The 21068-nt window shown below is 50.9% G+C and overlaps 2 protein-coding genes across 6 annotated transcripts; one reads left to right on the top strand and one right to left on the bottom strand.

The window, feature by feature from the left end:
• Nucleotides 1-8: 8 nt before the first annotated feature.
• On the top strand, nt 9-2721 carry POLR1G (RNA polymerase I subunit G). Its single transcript, XM_072774643.1, has 3 exons — nt 9-155; nt 528-669; nt 1004-2721. Exons 1-3 carry the CDS (start codon nt 32-34, stop codon nt 2430-2432), a joined length of 1695 nt encoding a protein of 564 aa, XP_072630744.1. The 5' UTR covers nt 9-31; the 3' UTR covers nt 2433-2721.
• Nucleotides 2557-19268, bottom strand: ERCC1 (ERCC excision repair 1, endonuclease non-catalytic subunit). 5 transcript variants are annotated; one of them, XM_072774672.1, is made up of 10 exons: nt 19115-19268; nt 18519-18630; nt 17372-17587; nt 11640-11743; nt 10593-10692; nt 10366-10442; nt 4811-4910; nt 3247-3318; nt 2986-3054; nt 2557-2664 (listed from the first exon to the last, which is right to left on the bottom strand). In XM_072774672.1, the coding sequence occupies exons 2-10, from the start codon at nt 18609-18611 to the stop codon at nt 2611-2613; spliced, it is 885 nt and encodes a 294-aa protein (XP_072630773.1). In that variant the 5' UTR covers nt 18612-18630; nt 19115-19268; the 3' UTR covers nt 2557-2610. The 5 variants fall into 5 exon arrangements, with proteins under 5 accessions (XP_072630773.1, XP_072630767.1, XP_072630760.1 ...); XM_072774666.1 differs by lacking the exon at nt 19115-19268 and adding an exon at nt 18965-19112; XM_072774659.1 differs by lacking the exon at nt 19115-19268 and adding an exon at nt 18965-19086 and having other exon boundaries at nt 11640-11761.
• Between the last annotated feature and the right edge of the window lie 1800 nt (nt 19269-21068).

The following is a 21068-nucleotide window of genomic DNA, read 5'->3' as shown; positions in this document are numbered from 1 at the left end:
TCCGAGGGACACCCCCGCGCTCCTACACCACATGGGCGCTCCCGGACGAGGCCCCGCCCCCTGGTTCCACGTGGTCTGCGGCGGGGCTCGAGTGGCTCTGGCTACTGGGGCTGAGGGAGGCACGCGTCCCGGGATGGCGGGGACCCCGGCCGGCGGTGAGTTGCATCGGGGCGGGCCGACGGGGTGCAGGAGTTGGCTCTGGGGAGGAGAAAGGGGCCCCCGGGTGGTGGGTTGGGACGGAAAAAGGGACATCCCGGAGACGGGACTCGCGGAGAGAGTATCTCACCCGAGGAAGGGACTTCGGACCGACGGCGGGTACAGGTTAGGGCGCCCTAACCTGAGTACGAAGGGCGCCCCCAGCAATTGGCTCGGTGGAGACTGGAGTGCCTCTGGGAGACAGGCAGGAGCTAACAGACCGGGTGAGGGGATCGAGGCGCTCAGGGGGCTGGGACCCAAGGGCCGATAGGCGCCCGGGAGGATTGGAGCCGCGGGGCAGTGTCAGCAGATCCCCGTTTCCTCTTCTGCAGGTGCTGCTCCCTTCTCCTGTCCCTCCAACTTTACCGCGACGTCCCCAGCATCAGAACCCACTCGTTTCTCTTTGGAGGCGTTAAAGGACCCAGATACGGAACTGTGGCTTATCCAGGCTCCTGTGGACTTTGTCCCAGACTGGTGAGTGGTCCCACGCCACCTCCTGGGAATACTACCCCTCACTCCGGTGGCTGAACTTGGGGGGGAAGTTTAGAAGGGCTTTTCTGGGATGCCTGCGTGGCTCAGTGGTTAAGCATCTGACTTTGGCCCAGGGCATGATCCTGGGATCCTGGGATGGAGCCCCAGTTCAGCAGGAGTCGGCTTCTCCCTCTCTCCCTCTGCCCCTCCTGTGCTAGTGCTCCCTCTCTCAAATGAATAAATAAAATCTTTTTTTTTAAATGCCGTTTCTCAGCTCCTTTCCTCCCTTTCACCACAAGAAACTGATGAAACTCTGCCTTCCCCTTTCTCCTTCCAGCCTCAATGGGCGGCTAGTGCCTCTTTCAGGCTCCCAGATTGTGAAGGGCAAGTTGGCAGGCAAGCGGCGCCGCTACCGGGTCCTCAGAAGCAGTGGCCCCCAGGCTGAAGAAGCAATCCTGCTGGCTCCCTCCGAGGAGGCAGCAGGGGGACTCACCTGTGCTCCAGCCCCCCAGGGCAGCCTAAGGATCTTTGATAGTCCCCCAGAACCCTCATCAGGGACCTTGCTGCAGCCCATTCCAGCAAGCCCCCCTCCACAAATCCCCCCTGGCCTGAGGCCTCGGTTCTGTGCCTTTGGAGGTAACCTACCAGTAACAGGGCCTGGATCAGTCTTGACACTGAATTCACCAGCCTCAAGGAAGAGGAAGAAGAAGATGCATATGTCAGAGGCCTCAGTTGCCCAGGAGGCAGTGAATGGGCTTGGGGCCCTGGAGGTGGACACAGTCTTGGGGTCCCCAGATACGGAGGTGAGGAAGAAGAAAAAAAAGCAGGAGCCAAAAGAACTAGAGGTTTTGAAGCCAGCAGCAGCAGAAGCCCCCCCTGAGATGTCGGAACCCCTGGTAGCACCATTCCCGTCTCCCGCCAAGAAGAGGAAAAAGAAGCCCAAAGAGGCAGAAATGGTCGAACCAGAAGAGCAGACACCAGAGCCCGAAGAAAAGACAGCGGAGCTGGAACTCATGGTTAAAACAGAGCCCCTGGAAGAGCCAATCCTGTCCCCTACCCGGAAGAGGAAGAGGCAGAAGGGGACAGAAGGGAGAGAGTCAGGGGAAGGGATACCAGGTGAGTCTCTGCTGCAGCTGAAGGTGGAGCCAGAGGAGGAAGCCATCCCACTGCCTTCTTCGAAGAAGAAAAAGAAGAAAGAAAAGGGATACAAAGTAATGATGGAGCCAGGGACTGAAGCTGCAGAGCCTGAGATGGGACTTCTGGAGCCCCTGGGCGAGATGACGGAGCCTGAGCCACTACAGGAAGCTGGGCTTCAGGCTGAGGCAGCTCTAGTGCCCACCAAAAAGAGGAAGAAGAAAGAAAAATGGCAAAACAAGACAGTGGAGATGTTGGAGCTGGGGGCAGAGGAGACGGAGCCTCCGATGGAGCCTAAGCCGCCAGGTGACCCTGAGCCTCACACAGCTCCAGCACCCACCAAAAAGAAGAGGAAAGAACGGGGGCAGAAAGCAATAGAGCCAAGGGCTGAGACGACTGGCCCACAGGAGGGCGGGGTGGTGGAGCTCGAGGTGCCAGCTGAGGGTGAGCCTGAGGCCAGGGCAGATCCTGCATCCACCAGGAAGAGGAAGAAGCAAGACCGGGGAAGTGGGGTCCCTGAGATCACAACCCAGGAGAAGACGCTGGAGCCATCGCTGGATCTGGGGTCTGCGGAGGTGGCTCCCACGGGACGGGAAAAAAAGCGGAAAAAGCTACAGCAGGATCCTGTGTAGACTCTTCCAGGGAAATGGCCGCAATTAAGGAAAGCTGGAGGTGACCGCCTGGGCCAGCAGAGTGCAAGAGCAGAGGACCAACCTCCCTCCCAGTGACTGCCCCAGCATGCCAGCAGCAGCCTGGGCCAGGAAAAATGCTTTATTGTTACACTGAGGGCCTCCTCCTTCACAGCTGGGGTCATCGGGGCACTTTCAAGAAGGGCTCGTGTAGGACATCAAACAGCCTCCGGGCCTGGGTGAGAGCAAGAGAGAAATGGAACCAGTCATTAAATGAGCCATTTGTTTTCTACATCCGGAGTGGACTTAAGTTCTTTCTCTCTCAGCTCAGAGGGGGCTCTGGGGGCTAGGAGAGAAAGAGCCAGATCTTGATTCCATCCCAGACTGGCTGTGTGAGTTTGGGCTGGTCCCCACCTTCTCTGGGCCTCAGTCTTCCCCATCTGTAGGAGAAGCACTGTGGGCCTTCCAAAACCTCAGAGTTTTGGGATCCGAGGTCCCATTTATTTGGAGCTCCCTCCTGTCCCCAACCCCGCAGGCCCATCCCCATAGCTCTTACCTTCTGGGGCCCCAGGCCTGGACACAAAGCCAGATCTTCCCTCGATGCAGCCATGAGCTGTTCCAGAGACTGAGGAAGATGGGAGTGAGGGGTCAGAGATGGGGAGCACAAAACTAGCGTGCCCAGCTGACCAGAGATCTAAGACATCCCTGAAAGGAAGTGAGGTCCTGTGGGAGTGCAGAGGAGCCAGGAAGGATGAGGGGAGGGGGAGTTCATTGAAAGGGCAAGGGGGTCAAAATGCCCATTGGGACGAGGGCTTACCCCAAAAGTTGTCAGGAGGGTCTGGCTGTCTGTTTTATTGACTGACTTCACGGTGGTCAGGCATTCAGTCACCTGGAAGGGGAGAAGGAAGCAGAGATGCATCACGAGAAGATATAACTGCAAGACAGACAGCCCCTATGGTAGCACAGGTCCCCAATGTGTCCCCAGACTGCCCAGAATGCAGGAGGCATTCAATAAATGCCTCTTTTTTTTTTTTTTTTTTTTTTTTAAACTTCATCCAGGTTGGGCACCTGGATGGCTCAGTCGGTTAAGCGTCTGCCTTTGGTTCAGGTCATGGGTGCAGGGTCCTAGGATTGAGCTTTACATGAGCTTCACGTAGGGCTCCCTGCTCAGCAAGGAGTCTGCTTCTCCCTCTTCCTCTGCCCCTCCCTCTTGCTCATGCTCATTCTCTTTTTCTCTCTCCTTCTGTCTCAGATAAGCATGCATGTGCTCAAATAAATCTTTAAAAAATAAAAGTTTGGGTCCCTGGGTAGCTCAGTGGTTTAGCGCCTGCCTTTGGCCCAAGGCATGATCCTGGAGACCCGGGATCAAGTTCCACGTTGGGTGCTCGCTTCGACAGCACATATACTAAAGTTCCACGTCAGGCTCCTTTCATGGAGCCTGCTTCTTCCTCTGCCTGTGTCTCTGCCTCTGTGTGTGTGTGTGTATGTCTCATGAATAAATAAATAAAATATCTTAAAAAATAAAAGTTCTCAGAGTGGTCCCCAACTAGGTGAGAGGGTGTCGATCACATAAGATAAATACCATTTATCTTGAGCTGGTGCTGCCCAGGGGAAGCCCATAGGCTCTGGAGGCAGATCTGAGTCTAAAACCAGGGCCCACTACTTACTCTCTATGAGACAATAGAATTGACCTCTCTGGGCCTCTTTTCAGGCTAATGGGGGCCCTAGGAGTACCCACCTCAGGGGTGGTGGTGGACGTCCACCGTTACTTAGTGGTTGGAGCCCAGGTTACACACTTCATTCAGCCAGTACTCCCTGAGTATCCCTGAGTGCTGCATAGTTCTGAGGATACAGCAGAAACGGAGCCAGCCCCAGCCCAGCCCTCCTGGGGCTCCCAGTCCAGTGTGGAGGACAGATCAGCTCCTGACAGTGGTGACCCACATGGGCAGGGCTGGGATGGGGGACCCCAGCAGGGGCACTTGTCAGGGAGGGCTTCCTGGACAAAGAGGTCTCAGAGCTGAGATGTGAAAGATGGAATTTGGCAGATAATCCGGCAGGGGGGGACAGAAGGGCACATACTTAGAGGAGTGGGCCAGGTCTGGGAGAAGTGACAGAGATTACAAAGCCAGGGGTGGACAGGGCTGCTGGGCGGAAGAGGCAGGGCCCTATAGAGTGGTGAGCAGCCCGGCTTTCCCTGAAGGCACTGGGGAGCCATGGGAGGGTTTTGAGAGAGGGAGGGCAGAACCAACTTTGTGCTTAGGAAGATCCCTCTAGCTGCCCTTTGGGTGAGAAAGGAGGGAGGGATTGGGGAGGAGAGAGGAGGATTCAGGCACCAGGAAGGAGCTGGGGGTGGCCAAGGCAGGGAGATGCGGGGGCCTCACCCGGGAGACGAAATCCTGCTCCAGCTTCTCCATCAGGAGGTCGGCCGGCTTCTGCTCATAGGCTTTGTAAGTCTCCAGGTACCGCCCGGCCTCCTCGGGGCTGGGGTGAGAACATTCGGGTCAGCCAGGGTGAGGCGGTTATGTTTTAGACTCAGATCATGACACTAACTCTAATGTGGAGAAAAATGATCTCTCCTCCCCTAAATGCTTCCCTGGCAATAACCCCAACCAGGCGCATCTTTGCTGGCTAAGGGGCAGAGCTTGGGAGCCTGAGCCATTGGGTTCAGGTTCCCCCTTCACACCTGAGTGACCCTGGGCCCATGATTTTCTCTCTCTCGGGACCTCAGCCTCCGCATCTGTAAAGTGGAGCGGATGGTAGGATTGTGACAATTACACCAGTGCCGGCTCCAAGCGCTCAGAGCCACACCTGACACTCAGAGACCTGTTTAAGAAACATGAGCTATTCTGGAAGGGAAGTGGGTATGGAGTTTGAAAGGGAGAAAAACCAAAAACAGTTATTCTCTTCCCAGCCACGGAAGACAAACTCAGGAGGCACTCAGTTCCCACTGAAGGTTTTTAATAGAGCACACCTTCAAGAGAAAGGCTGTGGGTGAGCTGACTGCTGAATCCTTTATAGCGGCAAACGGGATCTAATAATTGCCATTAATTTTCACGTCAGGCACTGGTTTTTCTGATATGTAATGAACTGCTTCAAAGGTAGGTGACACAGCCAAATCTTAAAAAGGGTCTGTGTGCAGAAGAAAGTAACTCAAGAGTTTCATTGGCACTGGGAAAAAGCTGGCCTTTTTTTGTGAGCTGTGAGCTGCTCTAGTAAACTAAACCCAAGGAGGGGGCCACTGGAAGTGGGCTGGTCAGAAGTACAAGCCTTTTTTTGTTTGGGGAACTTGTGAGGAGTGGAGTCCAAGTAAATAAAGGATTCAGGTTGAGTATCTTCTTGGCCTTCAGATCCTAGCTAATAAACAATTTTCTAAAGATTTTATTTATTTACTTGAGAGAGAGCAAGCATGAGTAGGGGCATGTTTTTTTTTTTAAAAAAAAAGAGAGGGAGAAGCAGGCTTCTAGCTGAGCAGGAAGCCAGATGTGGGGCTTGATCTCAGGGCCCCAGGATCATGACCTGAGCTGAAGGCAGATGCTTAACCAATGGAGCCACCCAGGCGCCCCATTAGCAATGTTTTTTGATTAAGCAATGGTTTATATTCTTGAAAGAAACATTCATTTTTCTAATTGTTTTTTTCCCCATTAAATGGGCTTTGTAGCTTTTTACTGCAGCAGGATTATTGTTATGGTTCTTAATAATTTGTTCAAGAGCCCCCCAAGTTAGCACGCTGTGTCCAGTTCTAGAATTTGCTTTCGTTTTTGCACTCTGAGATATAAGCAGATGGCTTTCCATGTCAGCAGAAGGAGCTTGACCTCTTTTAACGGTTGCAAAACATTCCATGATTTGGATGTTAAGCCACAGGAAACATTCCCCTTGTGGGGGCCTAGCTGCATGCCAGGCACTGCTCTAACTCATTAGGTTCAGAAGCTTCCAGAACCCCTCCTCCTCTGAGCAATCCTTTAAGGCACTTATTATTTTCAAACCATTATACAGAGGGGGAAGCAGAGACTAGTGGGGTGGACTCATTTGCCTAAAATCACACAGCTAGCCAGGAGAAGAAATAGCACAGTCACCAAGTTGGGCTCTTAACTTTACATGGCACGACTTCCCACAAAATAGCGTAATGCTTACGCTTGCTTTTGTTTATTTATTCATTTATTTATTTATGATTTTATTTATTTATTCACAAGAGACAGAGAGGCAGAGACACAGGCAGATGGAGAAGCAGGCTCCATGCAGGGAGCCTGATGTGGGACTCGATCCTGGGACTCCAGGATCATGCCCTGGGCCGAAGGCAGGTGCCAAACCGCTGAGCCACTCAGGCATCCTGACTTCTGTTTTAATATACAACTAACACTGGTGTGCCCATCTGGCTCAGTCAGTTGAGTATTCGACTCTTAATCTCTCGGGATCATGAGTTCAAGGTTGTGACCCGGCCTAGCTGCACAATGGAATGTTACACAGTTGGGAAAGAATGTGTATCCAGACAATGGGATATTATTCAGCAATAAAAAGTGAGCTACCAAAGCATTAGAAGGCACGGAGGAACCTTAAAAGCATATTGCCAAGTGAGAGAAACCAATCTGAAAAGGCTTCTGGGAGGTAAGAGGAAATTTCTATGGTCTCTGCCTCTGGTTCTCGGCACAGAGTTCCTGGAGACCCTTGTAAATTCCTCAGTGATAAGAGCACCAGGAATGTCTTTGTTCTTTTTTTTTTTTTTTTTTTTAAGATTTTATTTATTTGAGAGAGAGAGAGAAAGAATGAGGCAGGGGAGGGGAAGAGGGAGAAGCAGACTTTCTTTTTTTTTATTTTTTATTTTTATTTTTAAATTTTTATTTATTTATGATAGTCACACAGAGAGAGAGAGAGAGAGAGAGGCAGAGACACAGGCAGAGGGAGAAGCAGGCTCCATGCACCGGGAGCCCGACATGGGATTCGATCCCGGGTCTCCAGGATCGCGCCCTGGGCCAAAGGCAGGTGCTAAACCGCTGCGCCACCCAGGGATCCCAGAAGCAGACTTTCTGCTGAGCAAGGAGGCCAACATGGGACTCAATCCCAGGACCCCAGGATCACGACCTGAGCTGAAGGCAGATGCTTAACCAATGGAGCTACCCAGGTGCCCTGTGTCTTTGTTCTATTGTGAGGAGACTCTGGGTTGGCTCCGGGAGGGGGACTGGTCACCAGAAACTATTAGAAGCTGGGAGGTTCCAGCCCCACCCATTTAGGGACTGGAAATGGTGTTAAAAGTTGATCGTGCCATAAAATTCTGATATCAGGGTGTTCAGAGTTTCCAGATGGGCAAACACATGATCATGGGGGAAGGGCACATACCCCCATTCCACAAGAACAGGAGCTCCTGCACTCAGGACCCTCCTAGACCTCTCTTCCTATGTCTCTCACCATCTTGTTGTTGATTCTGACCTTTTATCATACCCCTTACTAAACCAATAAATGTTTTTCCCTGAGTTCTGTGAGCTGCTCTAGTAAACTAAACCCAAGGAGGGGGCCACTGGAAGTGGGCTGGTCAGAAGTACAAGCTGGGCTGGTGAAGTGGGGGGCAGTCTTGGGCTGAGCCCTTCACCGGAGTGACCTGACTCCATCTCTACGCAGACAGTGTCAGAACTGCATTAAATGCTAGGACACCGGGCTGGTGTTGCAGAGAACGGCTTGGTGTGGGAAAAAGCTCAACACATCTAGTGGTCAGAAGTATATTTTGTACCAGCAGTAAAAGCAACACAAGAGGGACGCCTGGGTGGCTCAGTGGCTAAGCATCTGCCTTTGGCTCAGGTTGTAATCCTGAGGTCCTGGGATCGAATCCAGCATTCGGCTCCCTGCAGGGAGCCTGCTTCTCCCTCCGCCTGTGTCTCTCCCTCTCTCTCTCTGTGTCTCTCATGAATAAATAAATAAAATCTTAAAAAAAAAAAGAGAGAGAGAGAGAAAGTCCCCTTCCTATCACTGCGGACTCCTCACACCCTCCCCAGAGGTCAACACTGTCCAGGGCCTGGTGACTCTCTAACCCTTTCTAGTGTATCCACATACGTGTCTGTTCATAAACACAGCTCCTTTTCCCTCCTTCTGTCTATATATAAAAATATGATGCTGTTTGGTTCTATCACTCTGGCTTCCACCTGCCAATGCTGCAGAGATGGCCCACGTCATCGTGGATGCACATCTGCACACAAGCAGAGCTAATCCTGGTGTAGCTAATCCTGGTCTGCGTTGAAGACGGATGTCTATTTTGTTTTAATAGCCAAGCAAGTCTCTCACCAACCAAACATGCAGGTGCCCATTTCACACTATCCATCTGAGAAGTTTTCACCAAATTTAAGGGCGAAAAATGGACACCTCATTTATTTTTAAGATTTTATTTTTTTATTCATGAGAGACACAGAGAGAGGCAGAGACACAGGCAGAGGGAGGAAAAGCAGGCTCCATGCAAGGAGCCCAATGTAGGACTCCATCCGGGAATCCAGGATCACTCCCTGAGCCAAAGGCAAACACTCAACTGCTGAGCCACCCAGGCATCCCTGGACACCTCATTTTTTAAAACATACTTTTTTTGGGGTGCCTTGGTGGCTCAGGTCATGATCCTGGGGTCCTGGGATTAAGCCCCATTTCAGGCTCCCCGCTAAGTGGAGAGTCTGCTCCTTCTTCCTTCTCCCTCTGCTCCACCCCACTCGTGCTCTTTCTCAAATAAATAAAATCCTTAAAAATTTTTTTTAAATAAATAATATTTACTTTTTCCTTGATAAACTATAAGGTTGATTTTTTTTTCATGTGTCTTGGCAACCTCTTATTTGGGCTCTTATTGACTTGCGGGAAGTTTTTTACATACATAAATATATAACTATAGGGATCCCTGGGTGGCGCAGCGGTTTGGCGCCTGCCTTTGGCCCAGGGCGCGATCCTGGAGACCCGGGATCGAATCCCACGTCAGGCTCCCGGTGCATGGAGCCTGCTTCTCCCTCTGCCTGTGTCTCTGCCTCTCTCTCTCTCTATGACTATCATAAATAAATAAAAATTAAAAAAAAATTCAAAAAAAAATATATATATAACTATATTTAAGTATATGCATATAAGTATTAATATTTAAATGTATTTGCACACTATAAATATAATTTATACATACACATATAAAATAGAAATGCTGTCTGTGTATATGTCTCTATATATAAATATATATTTAATATATAAATATATTTTTAAAGTACATAAATATATATTTATATATATATAGACAAATATACACACACACGTATATATATACACCGACACACAAGTAGTTTTTCATAATTGGTCACTTGTCTTTTAACTTTGTTTACAGTATCTCTAACCACCCAGAAGTTTAATATTAATATTAAATATTAAAATTTAATATTCTCAAATCAGCCAGTCTTTTCCTTTATGGCTCTGGGGTTTTGAGTATTGCTTTAGAAGTCTTTTCCTAGGGACGCCTGGGTGGCTCAGTGGTTAAGCATCTGCCTTGAGCTCAGGTCATGATCCCCGGGTCCTGGGATGGAGTCCCACTTCAGGCTCCCTGCTCAGTGGGGAACCTGCTTCACCCTCTGCCCTTCCCCCTACTCATGTTCTCTCTCTAATAAATAAATAAATTCTTAAAAAAAAAAGGAAATTAGCCAATCTAAATAGTCTTTAGAAACCTAGATGTGGAATTAATTATTCAGACAGACTTAATGTCTAACTCATAAGTGCCTAGTATGGTCCTGGCAATTTGATCTACATCACCTGCTTTTGTGACTACAGCACTCTAAGATATTAAGACCCTATTTTAAAGATGAAGAAATTGAGGCCCAGGGAGGGGCAGTGCCTAGACCAGGGTTGTACAGGAAATTCACGGCAGGAGAAGGTCTGGGGGTGGGCAAAGCATTGGAATGATGCTCAGATAGAGCCTGACCTGGGCAGGGAGCCTCGGTCTCACCTCCAGGCAAGGACCAGGGTGCAGTCGGCCAGGATGCACATCTTAGCCAGCTCCTTGAGGGCCTGCTGAGGATCTTTCTGGGTAGAACAGAAAAACAGAATGAGCAATCTGGTCGAAAGCAAGGAATTATAGTCTTGAAAACATAGCAGGTTAGGATGCCAAGAGCCAATGTGCCCCATTTCACAGACGGGGCCAATGAGGCTGGTGGGGAAACAACTGCTGCTTACCACGTCCACCTGGACCAGCAGGACCCGCAGCGCAAAACTCTTCCCCAGGCTCTGCAGCCGCTCGTGGATGTAGTCCGGGTGGAGATTGTGGTAGCGGAGGCTGGGGAATGGAAGACAGGGAGGAGTTGGGAGGTCTCGGTCTCCCCGAGACCCCGAGAACCCTTCTTCACTCTCACTGGATACAGAGGGCGCCGGCAGCATAGGGACCTGGGGCTCAGAGAAGTGACTTGCCCCGGTCACCCATCAAGGAAAGGGCACGGGGGATTGGCAGTCAGGGCTGCCTGGCTCTGGCTCTGGCTCCTTGGAGGGAGGGACCCTTCTTCACTGCAGAAGGGAAGAGACTTGGGCTTTGCATAGAGGACAGACTAGACCCTAGAGAGTATAGACGGGGGACACTGGGTCTTGGGAGGCAGGCCATCCCAGGGAATATCTGCTCTGACCTCAAAGGCCACTGGCAGGGAGGGGATGGGGTGGCTTCTCCACCCAGGGAACTCAGGGACATCTCTGCCCAGGAGCTGCCAGCTCTCATACCTTGCAGGGAAGATAGAAACTTAAAAGTTTCACTTCCAAAAAAAACAAACCAAAAAAAAGAAGTTTCACTTCCCCCCAGCTCTGTCTGGAGAGGAGCCCCAGGGAATGGAGGAGCATGCTTAACTGGGATAAAGGTTACAGGAATCTTGGCTCTCATCAACTTGTCCTGGATGCCTAGGACATGGGGGACCTGACCCTCTCCTCCCTTAGACTGAGTATCCCAGGTCCCCAACCTATCCTCCCCCAGATTGAGGAGCTCAGGTCCCCAGCCCCTCCTCCCTCAGGCCTGGGAGTCCAGGCCTCCAGCCCCCTCCTCCCTCAGACCCAGGAGTCCAGGCCCCCAGTCCCTCCTCCCTCAGACCTGGAGTCTGGGCCTGCACCTCTCATTGCTCTGGGCACCTCCAGACTAAGACCCCTTCCTCCTATACTAGGTCCCACCTAGGCCTAGAGCCGACAGGGCCACACCCAAAGGTCTCCCACTGAATAGTCCAAAATACAGAGCCCCTCAGAGCTCACCTGAGGAACAGGGCACAGGTGCTCTGGCCCAGCACATAGTCGGGAAGCACGTCACCAAATTCCCAGGGCACGTTCCGCACAAACTTCAGCACAGGGTTGCCCCTCTGGGGAGGGAGGAAGAGCTGAGGCGATTAACCACGATGGCCCTGGGATCACTGCCATCCCAGGGTGCCGCCCTGCAAAGCCCACCTCCTCAGCCTGAAATGTCCTTGGTGCTCTGGCTCTGATCTAGGCTCCTCCCCCTGGCCCTAGGCCTTAACTAAAGGGTCCCTGAGTCTCCCTCTCCAGCTCAGCCCTCTCCCCTCACCCCATGTGTATGTCCTGGGGTTACGGGAACTTCCTCCAGGATGCCTGCCTTGTTGCATCCCGAGTGCCTTCAGCATCAGCCATCACACTTGTCCTCCTCCTGGCCCCACTTCAGGGACAGCCCCACCATCCAGAGACCCCACACCCTGGCCATGGACATGTCCGTCTCCCCCTCCTTCTCCAGGAGGAACATCTAACTCCTAAGCATCCCCATCAATGCCTCCCCATCCACTGCCACAGCCCCTGCCCCTGGCCTCTGGACAGTAGCCATAGGGATCTTCCTAAAGCACAAAACTGCCCTTTGCCTGCTCTCAACCCTGCTGTGGTTTCCAGTGTCCCACGGAAGCCCCATGTGCCCTGCGACCCCTACACACAGGTCAGGTAGGCCCTGCAGCTGAGCAGTCTCCTGCCTCTCACTCCACTCTAAACATAGCTCAAGGGGATCCCTGGGTGGCCTAGTGGTGCCTTCGGCCCAGGGCGTGATCCTGGAGTTCCGGGATCAAGTCCGCATCAGGCTCCCTGCATTAAGCCTGCTTCTCCCTCTGCCTGTGTATCTGTCTCTCTCTCTCTCTCATAAATAAATAAAATCTTTAAAAAAATAAAATAAAAAATAAACATAGCCCAAGACCAAAATTCTCTGAGCAAGCCAGGCTCTAATCCATCCCATCAGTATTTATTGAGTGCCCACTGGGTGTCGTGGTGCTGTGGACATGGCAGGGACCAAGATACAAAGATCCCTGCCTTGCAGGGGACACGACAGTAAAGAAAATCACGTCACGGATGAGTAATTAATTATTACATGAGGTAGGGTGTGGGTGGGCAGAGCAGCTGGGATGAGCAGGGTCTGCAGAAGTCCCAAGTCCCACAGGCCATGAGGCCAGTCAGGTGCCTGAAGTGAGGCACCTGGGAGCCAGAAAAGGGCCTCGAAGAAAGGAGGAGCAGGATCCTGTTTTATTTCATTTTATTTTATTTTCTAAAATATTTTATTTAGGGCTCCTGGGTGGTTCAGTGGTTGAGTGGCGGCCTTTGGCTCAGGTTGTGATCCTAGGGTCCTAGGATCAAGTCCTGCATCAGGCTCCCTGTAAGAAGACCTCTGCCTAGGTCTCTGCCTCTCTCTGTGTCTCTCATGAATAAGTAAATAAAATTTTTTAAAATTTTTTATTTATTTGAGAGAGAAAAAGAGGGGGCATGAGTGGGGGGGCAGAGGGAGAAGTATGGGCAGCCTGGGTGGCTCAGCAGTTTAGCGCCGCCTTCAGCCTAGGATATGATCCTGGAGACCCAGGATCGAGTCCCACGTCAGGCTCCCTGTGTGGAGCCTGCTTCTCCCTCTGCCTGTGTTTCTGCCTCTCTCTCTCTCTCTCTCTCTCTCTGTCTCATTAATAAATAAATAAACTCTTAAAAAAAAGAAAAAAGAGAGAGAGAGGGAGAAGTAGACTCTCCACTGAGTGAGGGAGCCTGACCTGGGGCTCAATCCCAGGATCCTGAGACAGGATCCTATTTTCATTTTTAAAGGATTGCTTTGTCCACTTGACACCCACTAGAATGGCTGAAATTAAAAAGGCAGATAAGGACATCTGGTGGAAATGGAACCTCCGCAAGCTGCTGGTAGGAATGTAAAATGATGCTGCATCTAGAAAATGGTTTGGGAGGGGCACCTGGGTGGCTCAGTAAGTTAAGTGTGTGCCTTTGGCTCAGGTCATGATCCCAGGGTCCTGGGGTTGAGCTCCGCATCAGGCTCTCTACTTAGTGGGGAATCTGCTTCTCCCTCTCTCTGCCACTCCCCCCTTTGTGTTCTCTCTCTCTCAGACAAATACATAAAACCTAAAAAAATTTTAAAAAGATAATGGTTTGGGAGCTCCTGCAAAAACTCAATAGTCACCCCACAACCCATTAAGTCCACACCTGCATAAATACCCAGAACTCAAAACCCATGTCTACAAAAAGCCCAAACACAAATGTTCACGCCAGCATCTTTAGAATAACCAACAAGTACAAACAATCCAATGGCTAGCCCATCAGTGGTTGGATGGAGACCACAGCATGGCACCTGCATACAACAAATACTATTCGGCCAGCAATGGGAAGGAAAGAAGCATGGGCACACACTACCTCGTGCTGAGTGAAAGGCAATAGACATTTGAGTTGCTTGCACTTCTTAGCTAATGTGAACAAAGCTGCTGGGACAGTCCGTGCACAGGATTTTGTATGGATGTATGTTTTCATCTCTTCTGCACATATACCTAAACATAGACTTGCTGGGTCATATGGCAACGCTTATGTTTATTTATTTTTTAAAATTTTATCTTTGGGGGGCACCTGGGTGGCTCAGTGGGTTAAAGATCTGACTCTTGGGCAGCCCCGGTGGCGCAGCAGTTTAGCACTGCCTGCAGCCCGGGCTGTGATCCTGGACACCTGGGATCGAGTCCCATGTCGTGCTCCCTGCATAGAGCCTGCTTCTCCCTCTGTCTGTGTCTCTGCCTGTCTCTTTCTTTCTCTCTCTCTCTCTCTCTCTCTCAATGAATAAATAAATAAATCTTTAAAAAAAAAAAAAAAGATCTGACTCTTTGTTTTGGCTCAGGTCATGATCTCAGGGTCTTGGGATCAAGCCACAAGCTGGGCTCCATGCTCAGCGGGGAGCCTGCTTGAGGTGCTCCCTCTCCCTCTGCCCCTCTCCACGCTTGCTCTCTCTCTCTCTCAAATAAATAAATAAAATCTTTTTAAAGAATTGTATTTTTTGGGATCCCTGGGTGGCGCAGCGGTTTGGCGCCTGCCTTTGGCCCAGGGCGCAATCCTGGAGACCCGGGATCGAATCCCACGTTGGGCTCCCGGTGCATGGAGCCTGCTTCTCCCTCTGCCTATGTCTCTGCCTCTCTCTCTCTCTGTGACTATCATAAATAAATTAAAAAAATTAAAAAAAAAAAAAAAAAAGAATTGTATTTTTTTTAAAGATTTTATTTATTTATTCATGAGAGACACACACAGAAAGAGAGGCAGAGACACAGGCAGAGGGAGAAGCAGGCTCCATACAGGGAGCCTGATGTGGGACTCCATCCCGGGACTCCAGCCAGGATCACGCCCTGGGCTAAAGGCAGGCGCTAAACCGCTGAACCACCCAGTGATCCCCAAGAATTGTATTTTTTAAAGTAATTACATGGGATCCCTGGGTGGCGCAGCGGTTTGGCGCCTGCCTTTGGCCCAGGGCGTGATCCTGGAGACCCGGGATCGAATCCCACGTCGGGCTCCCGGTGCATGGAGCCTGTTTCTCCCTCTGCCTGTGTCTCTGCCCCTCTCTCTCTCTCTCTCTCTGTGTGTGACTATCATGAATAAATAAAAATTTATTAAAAAAATAAAATAAAATAAAATAAAATAAAATAAAATAAAATAAAATAAAATAAAATAAAATAAAGTAATTACATGGGATTCCTGGGTGGCGCAGCAGTTTGGCGCCTGCCTTTGGCCCAGGGCACGATCCTGGAGACCCGGGATCGAGTCCCACGTCGGGCTCCCGGTGCATGGAGCCTGCTTCTCCCTCTGCCTGTGTCTCTGCCTCTCTCTCTCTCTCTGTGTGACTATCATAAATAAATAAAGAAAAAAAATATTTAAAATAATTACAACTAACATGGGGCTCGAACCTACAGCCCTAAGATCAAGAGTTGCATGGTCCCTCGACTGAGCCAGCCAGGCATCCAGGTAACTCTATATTAAAAGTTTGAGGAACTGCCAGACTGTTTTCCAAAGTGTCTCACCACTGTACATTCCCACCAGCAGCCTATGAGGGTTCCAATTCCTCCATAGCCTTGAGATCATCCTTTGGCCTTTTGATTACAGCCAACCTAGAGGGTGTAAACTGGCATCTCATTGTGATCTTGATTTGCATTTCCCTGGTAGCTGATAATATTGAGCTTCTTTTCACATTCTTGAGTCCTACTATTATCTCTGTGAGTAGTTGCTTTCCTCTGGAATGGCAGCTCCACCAATGGCAGAGACCTCACCTGCTGCCTTTCCAATTGCTCTATCCCCAGAGCCTAGAACAGCACCGGACAACTTTTGAACATATTTGTGGACTACAAGTGAACAAAACCTTGTTTTAAAGGCACAGATGAGGGACCCCTGGGTGGCTCAGTGGTTGGGCATCTGCCTTCAGCTCAGGGCGTGATCCTGGGGTCGAATCCCACATCGGGCTCCCCATGGGGAGCCTGCTTCTCCCTGTGCCTATTCTCTGCATCTCTATGTGTCTCTCATGAATAAATAAATGAAATCTTTAAAAATAGTAATAATAAAGGCACAGATAGGGCAGCCCCAGTGGCTTAGCGGTTTAGCACCGCCTTCAGCCCAGGGCATGATCCTGGAGACCCGGGATCAAGCCCCACATCAGGCTCCCTGCAAAGAGCCTACTTCTCCCTCTGCCTGTGTCTCTGCCTCTCTCTCTCTCTCTGTGTGTGTCTCTCATGAATAAATAAATAAAATCTTTAAAATAAATAAAGAAAGGCACAGATAAGTTAAGTCACTTGCTCAAGATCACACAGCTACTGCATGCCAGAGCAGGATTTGAATTCAAACCTGTGTTCAAGAAACAGTTTTTGAATGAATGAACAAACCCAGGGACAGGAATTTTAGCTGCACTAACATGGTCATATCCCCCAAAAAGACAAGACAGGATGTTACAGGCTAAACATTCGTGTGCCCCCAAAATTCACATGTTGAAATCCTAATCCCCAGTGTAATGGTATTAGGTAGTGAAAGAGAGGCAATTAGGTCATGAGGGTGGAGCCCCCATTAATGGGATTAGTGCCCTCATAAAAGCGACCCCAGAGAGCTCCTTCACTCCTTCTGCCGCGTGAGGACACAGTGAGAACTACGAATAGTTCTTCTATGAAGGTTCTGCAGTCTATGAACCAGGAGGTGGGTCCTTTCTGGACACTGAATCTGCCAGTGCCTTGATCCTGGACTTCCTAGGCTCCAGAACCATGAGGAATAAATATATGCTGTTTAAACTATCCAATCTATGTGGGCGCCTGGGTGGCTCAGAGGTTGAACATCTGCCTTCAGCTCAGGTCATGATCCTGGGGTCCAGGCATCGAGTCCCACATGAGGCCCCCCGCAGGGAGCCTGCTTCTTCTTCTGCCTGTGTCCCTGCCCCTCTCTCTCTGTGCCTCTCATGAATAAATAAATAAAATATTTTTTAAAAATAAATAAATAATAAAATAAACTACCAGTCTATGGTATTTTTGTTATAACAAAATAATAGGATATGGGGCAATCTCAAGGCACACAGGATACTTGAATGGATGAATGCAAGAGGGGCACAGCTCAGAGCACAACAGCCATAGTTCAGACTCCCTTCCACGGTCCTCTAGAATGCCCCCCCCAGAACCCCTATTCCCAACCAGAAAGCTCAAAGCCCCACTTCTCCATCCCCTCCTCACCTGGCGGGGGCTCACAATGATGCTGTTGGATTTCGCCCCTGGTTTGGAGGCCTGATTGGGGGTCTCTCCTGTCAGGGGTTCTGGCCCGGTGGGGTGTGGAGCTCCAGCCAGTCCTGGAGGTCCCGAGATGGCATACTCTGCATAGGTCTGAGGGGCTGCCTGAACCGAGGTCTCCACAGTGGGCAGGCTCCGGGTGGATTTGAATAAGGGCTTGACCTGTGCAGGGGAGGGGAGTGTCAAAATCTAAGTCTGAGCCGCTTCTCCCCACTCCCCAGCCTCTGCACTGGTCCTGGCCACCATCTTCTCTCCCTTGGACCACCACAGTCACCTCCTCACCATCTCCCTGCCTACACCCTTACTGCCCACAGTCTGTTCACTGTCATTTCACATCCCTCTGTTCAGAACCTTGGCGGCTCCCATCTCAGAGCAAAAGCCAAAGCTGTCACTGTAGCCCACAAAACTCTAAAAGAGTCCCTGCCCCCTTGCCTCAGGGGTCTCACCTCCTACCTCTTTCCTTTTGCTTTCTCTCTTCCAGGCCCGTTGCCCTTCTTGCTTGCCCTCAACATTGTCAGGCTCTCTCTGACCCTGGGCCTTTGCACTGGCTGCCCCCTCTGCCTCTAGATGTCCTCACATAGCTCGCTCTTTCACCTCACTGCCAAGATGTCACCTCCTCAGAGAAGCAGTCCCTCTCTTCCATCATCCCCTATATCTTTAGCCCACTCTGTTGTCCTTCCTAGCCCATAGGGAGCAGCCAGTACTCAACACCAGCCGATTGTTTTCCTGTGGGAATGCGATCACAGTGTGGTCAGATCCTTCAATTTACCAAAAGATGTCAAAAGGCAGACTTTTTTTTTTTTTTTTAATTGCAAAGCCTTCCAATTCTCCAATGTCAGCAATAAATTCATGCTTTGCAAGGCAGGGTGCTGGCCACAGAAAACACATGCCAAGGCCATAGGCTGCTTGCCGGAGCCCCCTCTTGGAATCACCATGACATGTGACAGACAGGGAAACAGACTTGCGGAGAGCAAAGGTGTTTTCCCAAGGTGACCCAGGCCACATTTCCTAACCCGCACGGCGGCCACCGGACCGGACCCTTCCTCTCAATCACCCCCTACCTCCCAGCGTTCTCCCCATCTCCTCGTCCTACCCCTACAGGAGGGGCCTCATCCTCGCCCAGTGGTATGAAGAATTTCTTCCTCGTGGGTGGCTCGGCGGGGGGCCGCACTGCGTCTCCGTCCATCCCAGGGTTCTTCTGGGGCCTGAAGATGAAGACATGGCGGCGGGAGCGAGGGAGACACCAGCGTCTGCCTTCCCATCCTCCCCGCAGGAACCCCCACTCACTGCCATCCCGCCCTCAAAACCCCAGGGCTCCACAGAGCATCAAGTTGCAAAGAGCCGGTGCCCCCAGATTTTTTAGGGCCCCGCCCACAAGGAGCCGGCACCTCCAGCTCGCCCCGCCCCTTACCGTCCAGACTTTTCATTAGCGCCGCCCCTCAAGCACCCCACGTCCTATCCACCCCGCCCTCACTGTTCCCCGCCTTGGGTTTGCCCAGTCCAGCCTCCGTCCCCTCCGCCCCGCCTCCAGGCTCGCACCTGATACCCTCCCCTCGCCCCATCCCGTCCATCTCTCAGACACTGCGACGACTGATTGGCTTCTGCGGGTGCCAGTCGCCTCCCCTCCCGCCCCCCGCCCGTCCGCCCCTCACGACCCAGCCCCGCCGTCGGAGCGCCGGGAGGACTCACCTCCTCGACCCCGAGCCGGGAGCGGAAGACCGGAGAGACAGCGAGGCGACCCACCGCCGACGCGGCCAGCGCGTCCCCGGGCTCGCCGCACTTCCGGCCTCTCTAGCCCTCGATCCCGCCCTCCGCGTTCCCCAGACGGGTAGAGCTTCGAGAGGGGCGGTCCCCGCGCCGCTCTCTATGGTCCTGGAGGACTGCGGCGGTTTGGGTGGGAGAGAGCCGCGGACCTACCCCCTTGGTCGTCTCTGGTTGTCAAGTTCCATTTGGATGCTCTTTTTTTTTTTTTTTTTTTTAAGATTTTTCTTTAATTTACTCATGAGAGCCAGAGAGAGGCAAAGACATGGGCAGAGAGAAGCAGGCTCCCTGCGGGGAGTTTGAAGCGGGACTCGAACCCAGGACCCTGGGATCAAGACCTGAGCCCAAGGCGGACGTTCAACCACTGAATCACCCAGGCGTCCCTGGATGTCCTTATTAAGCACCTCCTTGTGCTCGACCTCTGGACAGGACTCAGTGTGGGGGTGGGGAGTGTGGGAGGGGTGGAAGGAGATCAAATTGGGTTCCTCCTCTAAGCCCAGGCTTGGGTTGGCATCCCAGCCCTGCCATTGGCTTGGCCTCGGCGTCCGCATTCATTCATTCTTGCATTCCACACGCATTCCCCCTGCGCCGCCTCTGTTCCCCGCCCTGCCCTGTGCGGGGCAGTGCTGGCGACTCAGCGGTGACCGTTGATTGACAACCATAGCGCCCTCCTGTCCTCCTGGAGCGGTCCCCGTCCAGTGGTCCAGTGGGAGAGACAGACTGGTTCCCCAACAGTGACCACCCGGAGAGGGCAAGGCTGGAATGGGAGACCCCACGATGGCCGGGGAGAGGGGAGAGGCCGCCCAGCCCAGCCCCAGGGTAGGGAAGGGCTTCCTGGAGGAAGGGACATCTGAGCAGAGACCTGGTCGATGAGTTAGTATTAGTCATTTCCTGAAAGAACAGTATCACACTGTTCTAACTTGCGGCTCTCTGGTTACTAAGGAGAGAGAACATCTTTTTTTTAGTTTATTGGTCTTAGGTAGTTTGTCTTCTGTGGATGGCTTGCTCATATCCTTTGCACAGTTTTTTAAATGGGGTTGTATGCCTTTTTTTTTTCTTTTTTCTTTTTTTTTTTTTTTTTGTTAGTATTTATTTGTAAGGATACTTTACGGATTCCGATTCAAATTCTTAGTTGTGTGTATTTCCAGTGTTCCCTCCTAGTTTGTACTTTGTACTTTAACTATTTATGTCACAGAGAAATTCTTAGTGTTTATTCACACCATTTATCAGTCTGTTCATCCTGACTTTGGCTTTTGGTGTATTGTTTGAGACCTGCAGTACCCCCAAGGTCATAAATATATCCTGTAATTACTTTTAGTACTTTCCGACTCTGGATTTTGTTTGTCTTTATACAAGACTTATTTTTGAAACTGCACTATGGCAGGAATTTATGATGAATGTAGCCAATTGTACTCAAACCATTTATTTTAAAAATCCATCTTTTCACTAGTTTTGATGAACCAAATTCTCATATACAGGCATCTATTTCTGACATTTCTATTAAAGTGGGGGTTTTGGTTTTGGTTTTTTAGATTTTACTTATTTATTCATGAGAGACCCAGAGAAAGAAGTAGGGACATGGGCACAGGGAGAAGCAGGCTCCCTGTCTGACTCGATCCCAGGAACTCAGGACCATGAGCTGAGCCAAAGGCAGACGCTCAACCACTGAGCCACCCAGGGGCCCCTCTATTAAGTTTTATTAATCTTTATATCTGTTCCTTGCCTCCATGCTACACTGTTTTTTTTTTTTTTTCATGTTGCCCTGTTCAAATATTTTATTTGGATATGTTTTGTGATCACACCAGGCAAGTCTCCTCTCTGTTCAGTTTCAAATCTGCCTTTACCATTCTTCCAACCTTTTCTCTTCTAGATGGATTTTAGC

This window comes from Canis lupus, chromosome 1 (genome assembly GCF_048164855.1).
Source record: "Canis lupus baileyi chromosome 1, mCanLup2.hap1, whole genome shotgun sequence".
In the NCBI taxonomy this organism is placed as follows: domain Eukaryota; kingdom Metazoa; phylum Chordata; class Mammalia; order Carnivora; family Canidae; genus Canis; species Canis lupus.
Note: the sequence above shows the minus strand (reverse complement) of the source record. Positions and strands in the feature narration are given on the sequence as shown.

Coding starts and splice junctions, on each gene's coding strand:
- POLR1G (XM_072774643.1), top strand. CDS start 32: ATGGGCGCTCCCGGACGAGGCCCCGCCCCCTGGTTCCACGTGGTCTGC. Junction 156..527: donor GGCGGGGACCCCGGCCGGCG/GTGAGTTGCATC, acceptor CCTCTTCTGCAG/GTGCTGCTCCCTTCTCCTGT. Junction 670..1,003: donor GTGGACTTTGTCCCAGACTG/GTGAGTGGTCCC, acceptor TTCTCCTTCCAG/CCTCAATGGGCGGCTAGTGC.
- ERCC1 (XM_072774659.1), bottom strand. CDS start 18,996: ATGGACGGGATGGGGCGAGGGGAGGGTATCAG. Junction 17,588..18,518: donor ATGAGGCCCCTCCTGTAGGG/GTAGGACGAGGA, acceptor TCCCCTGCACAG/GTCAAGCCCTTATTCAAATC. Junction 3,319..4,810: donor AGCAGGATTTCGTCTCCCGG/GTGAGGCCCCCG, acceptor CTCCCCTTCCAG/GTGACTGAATGCCTGACCAC.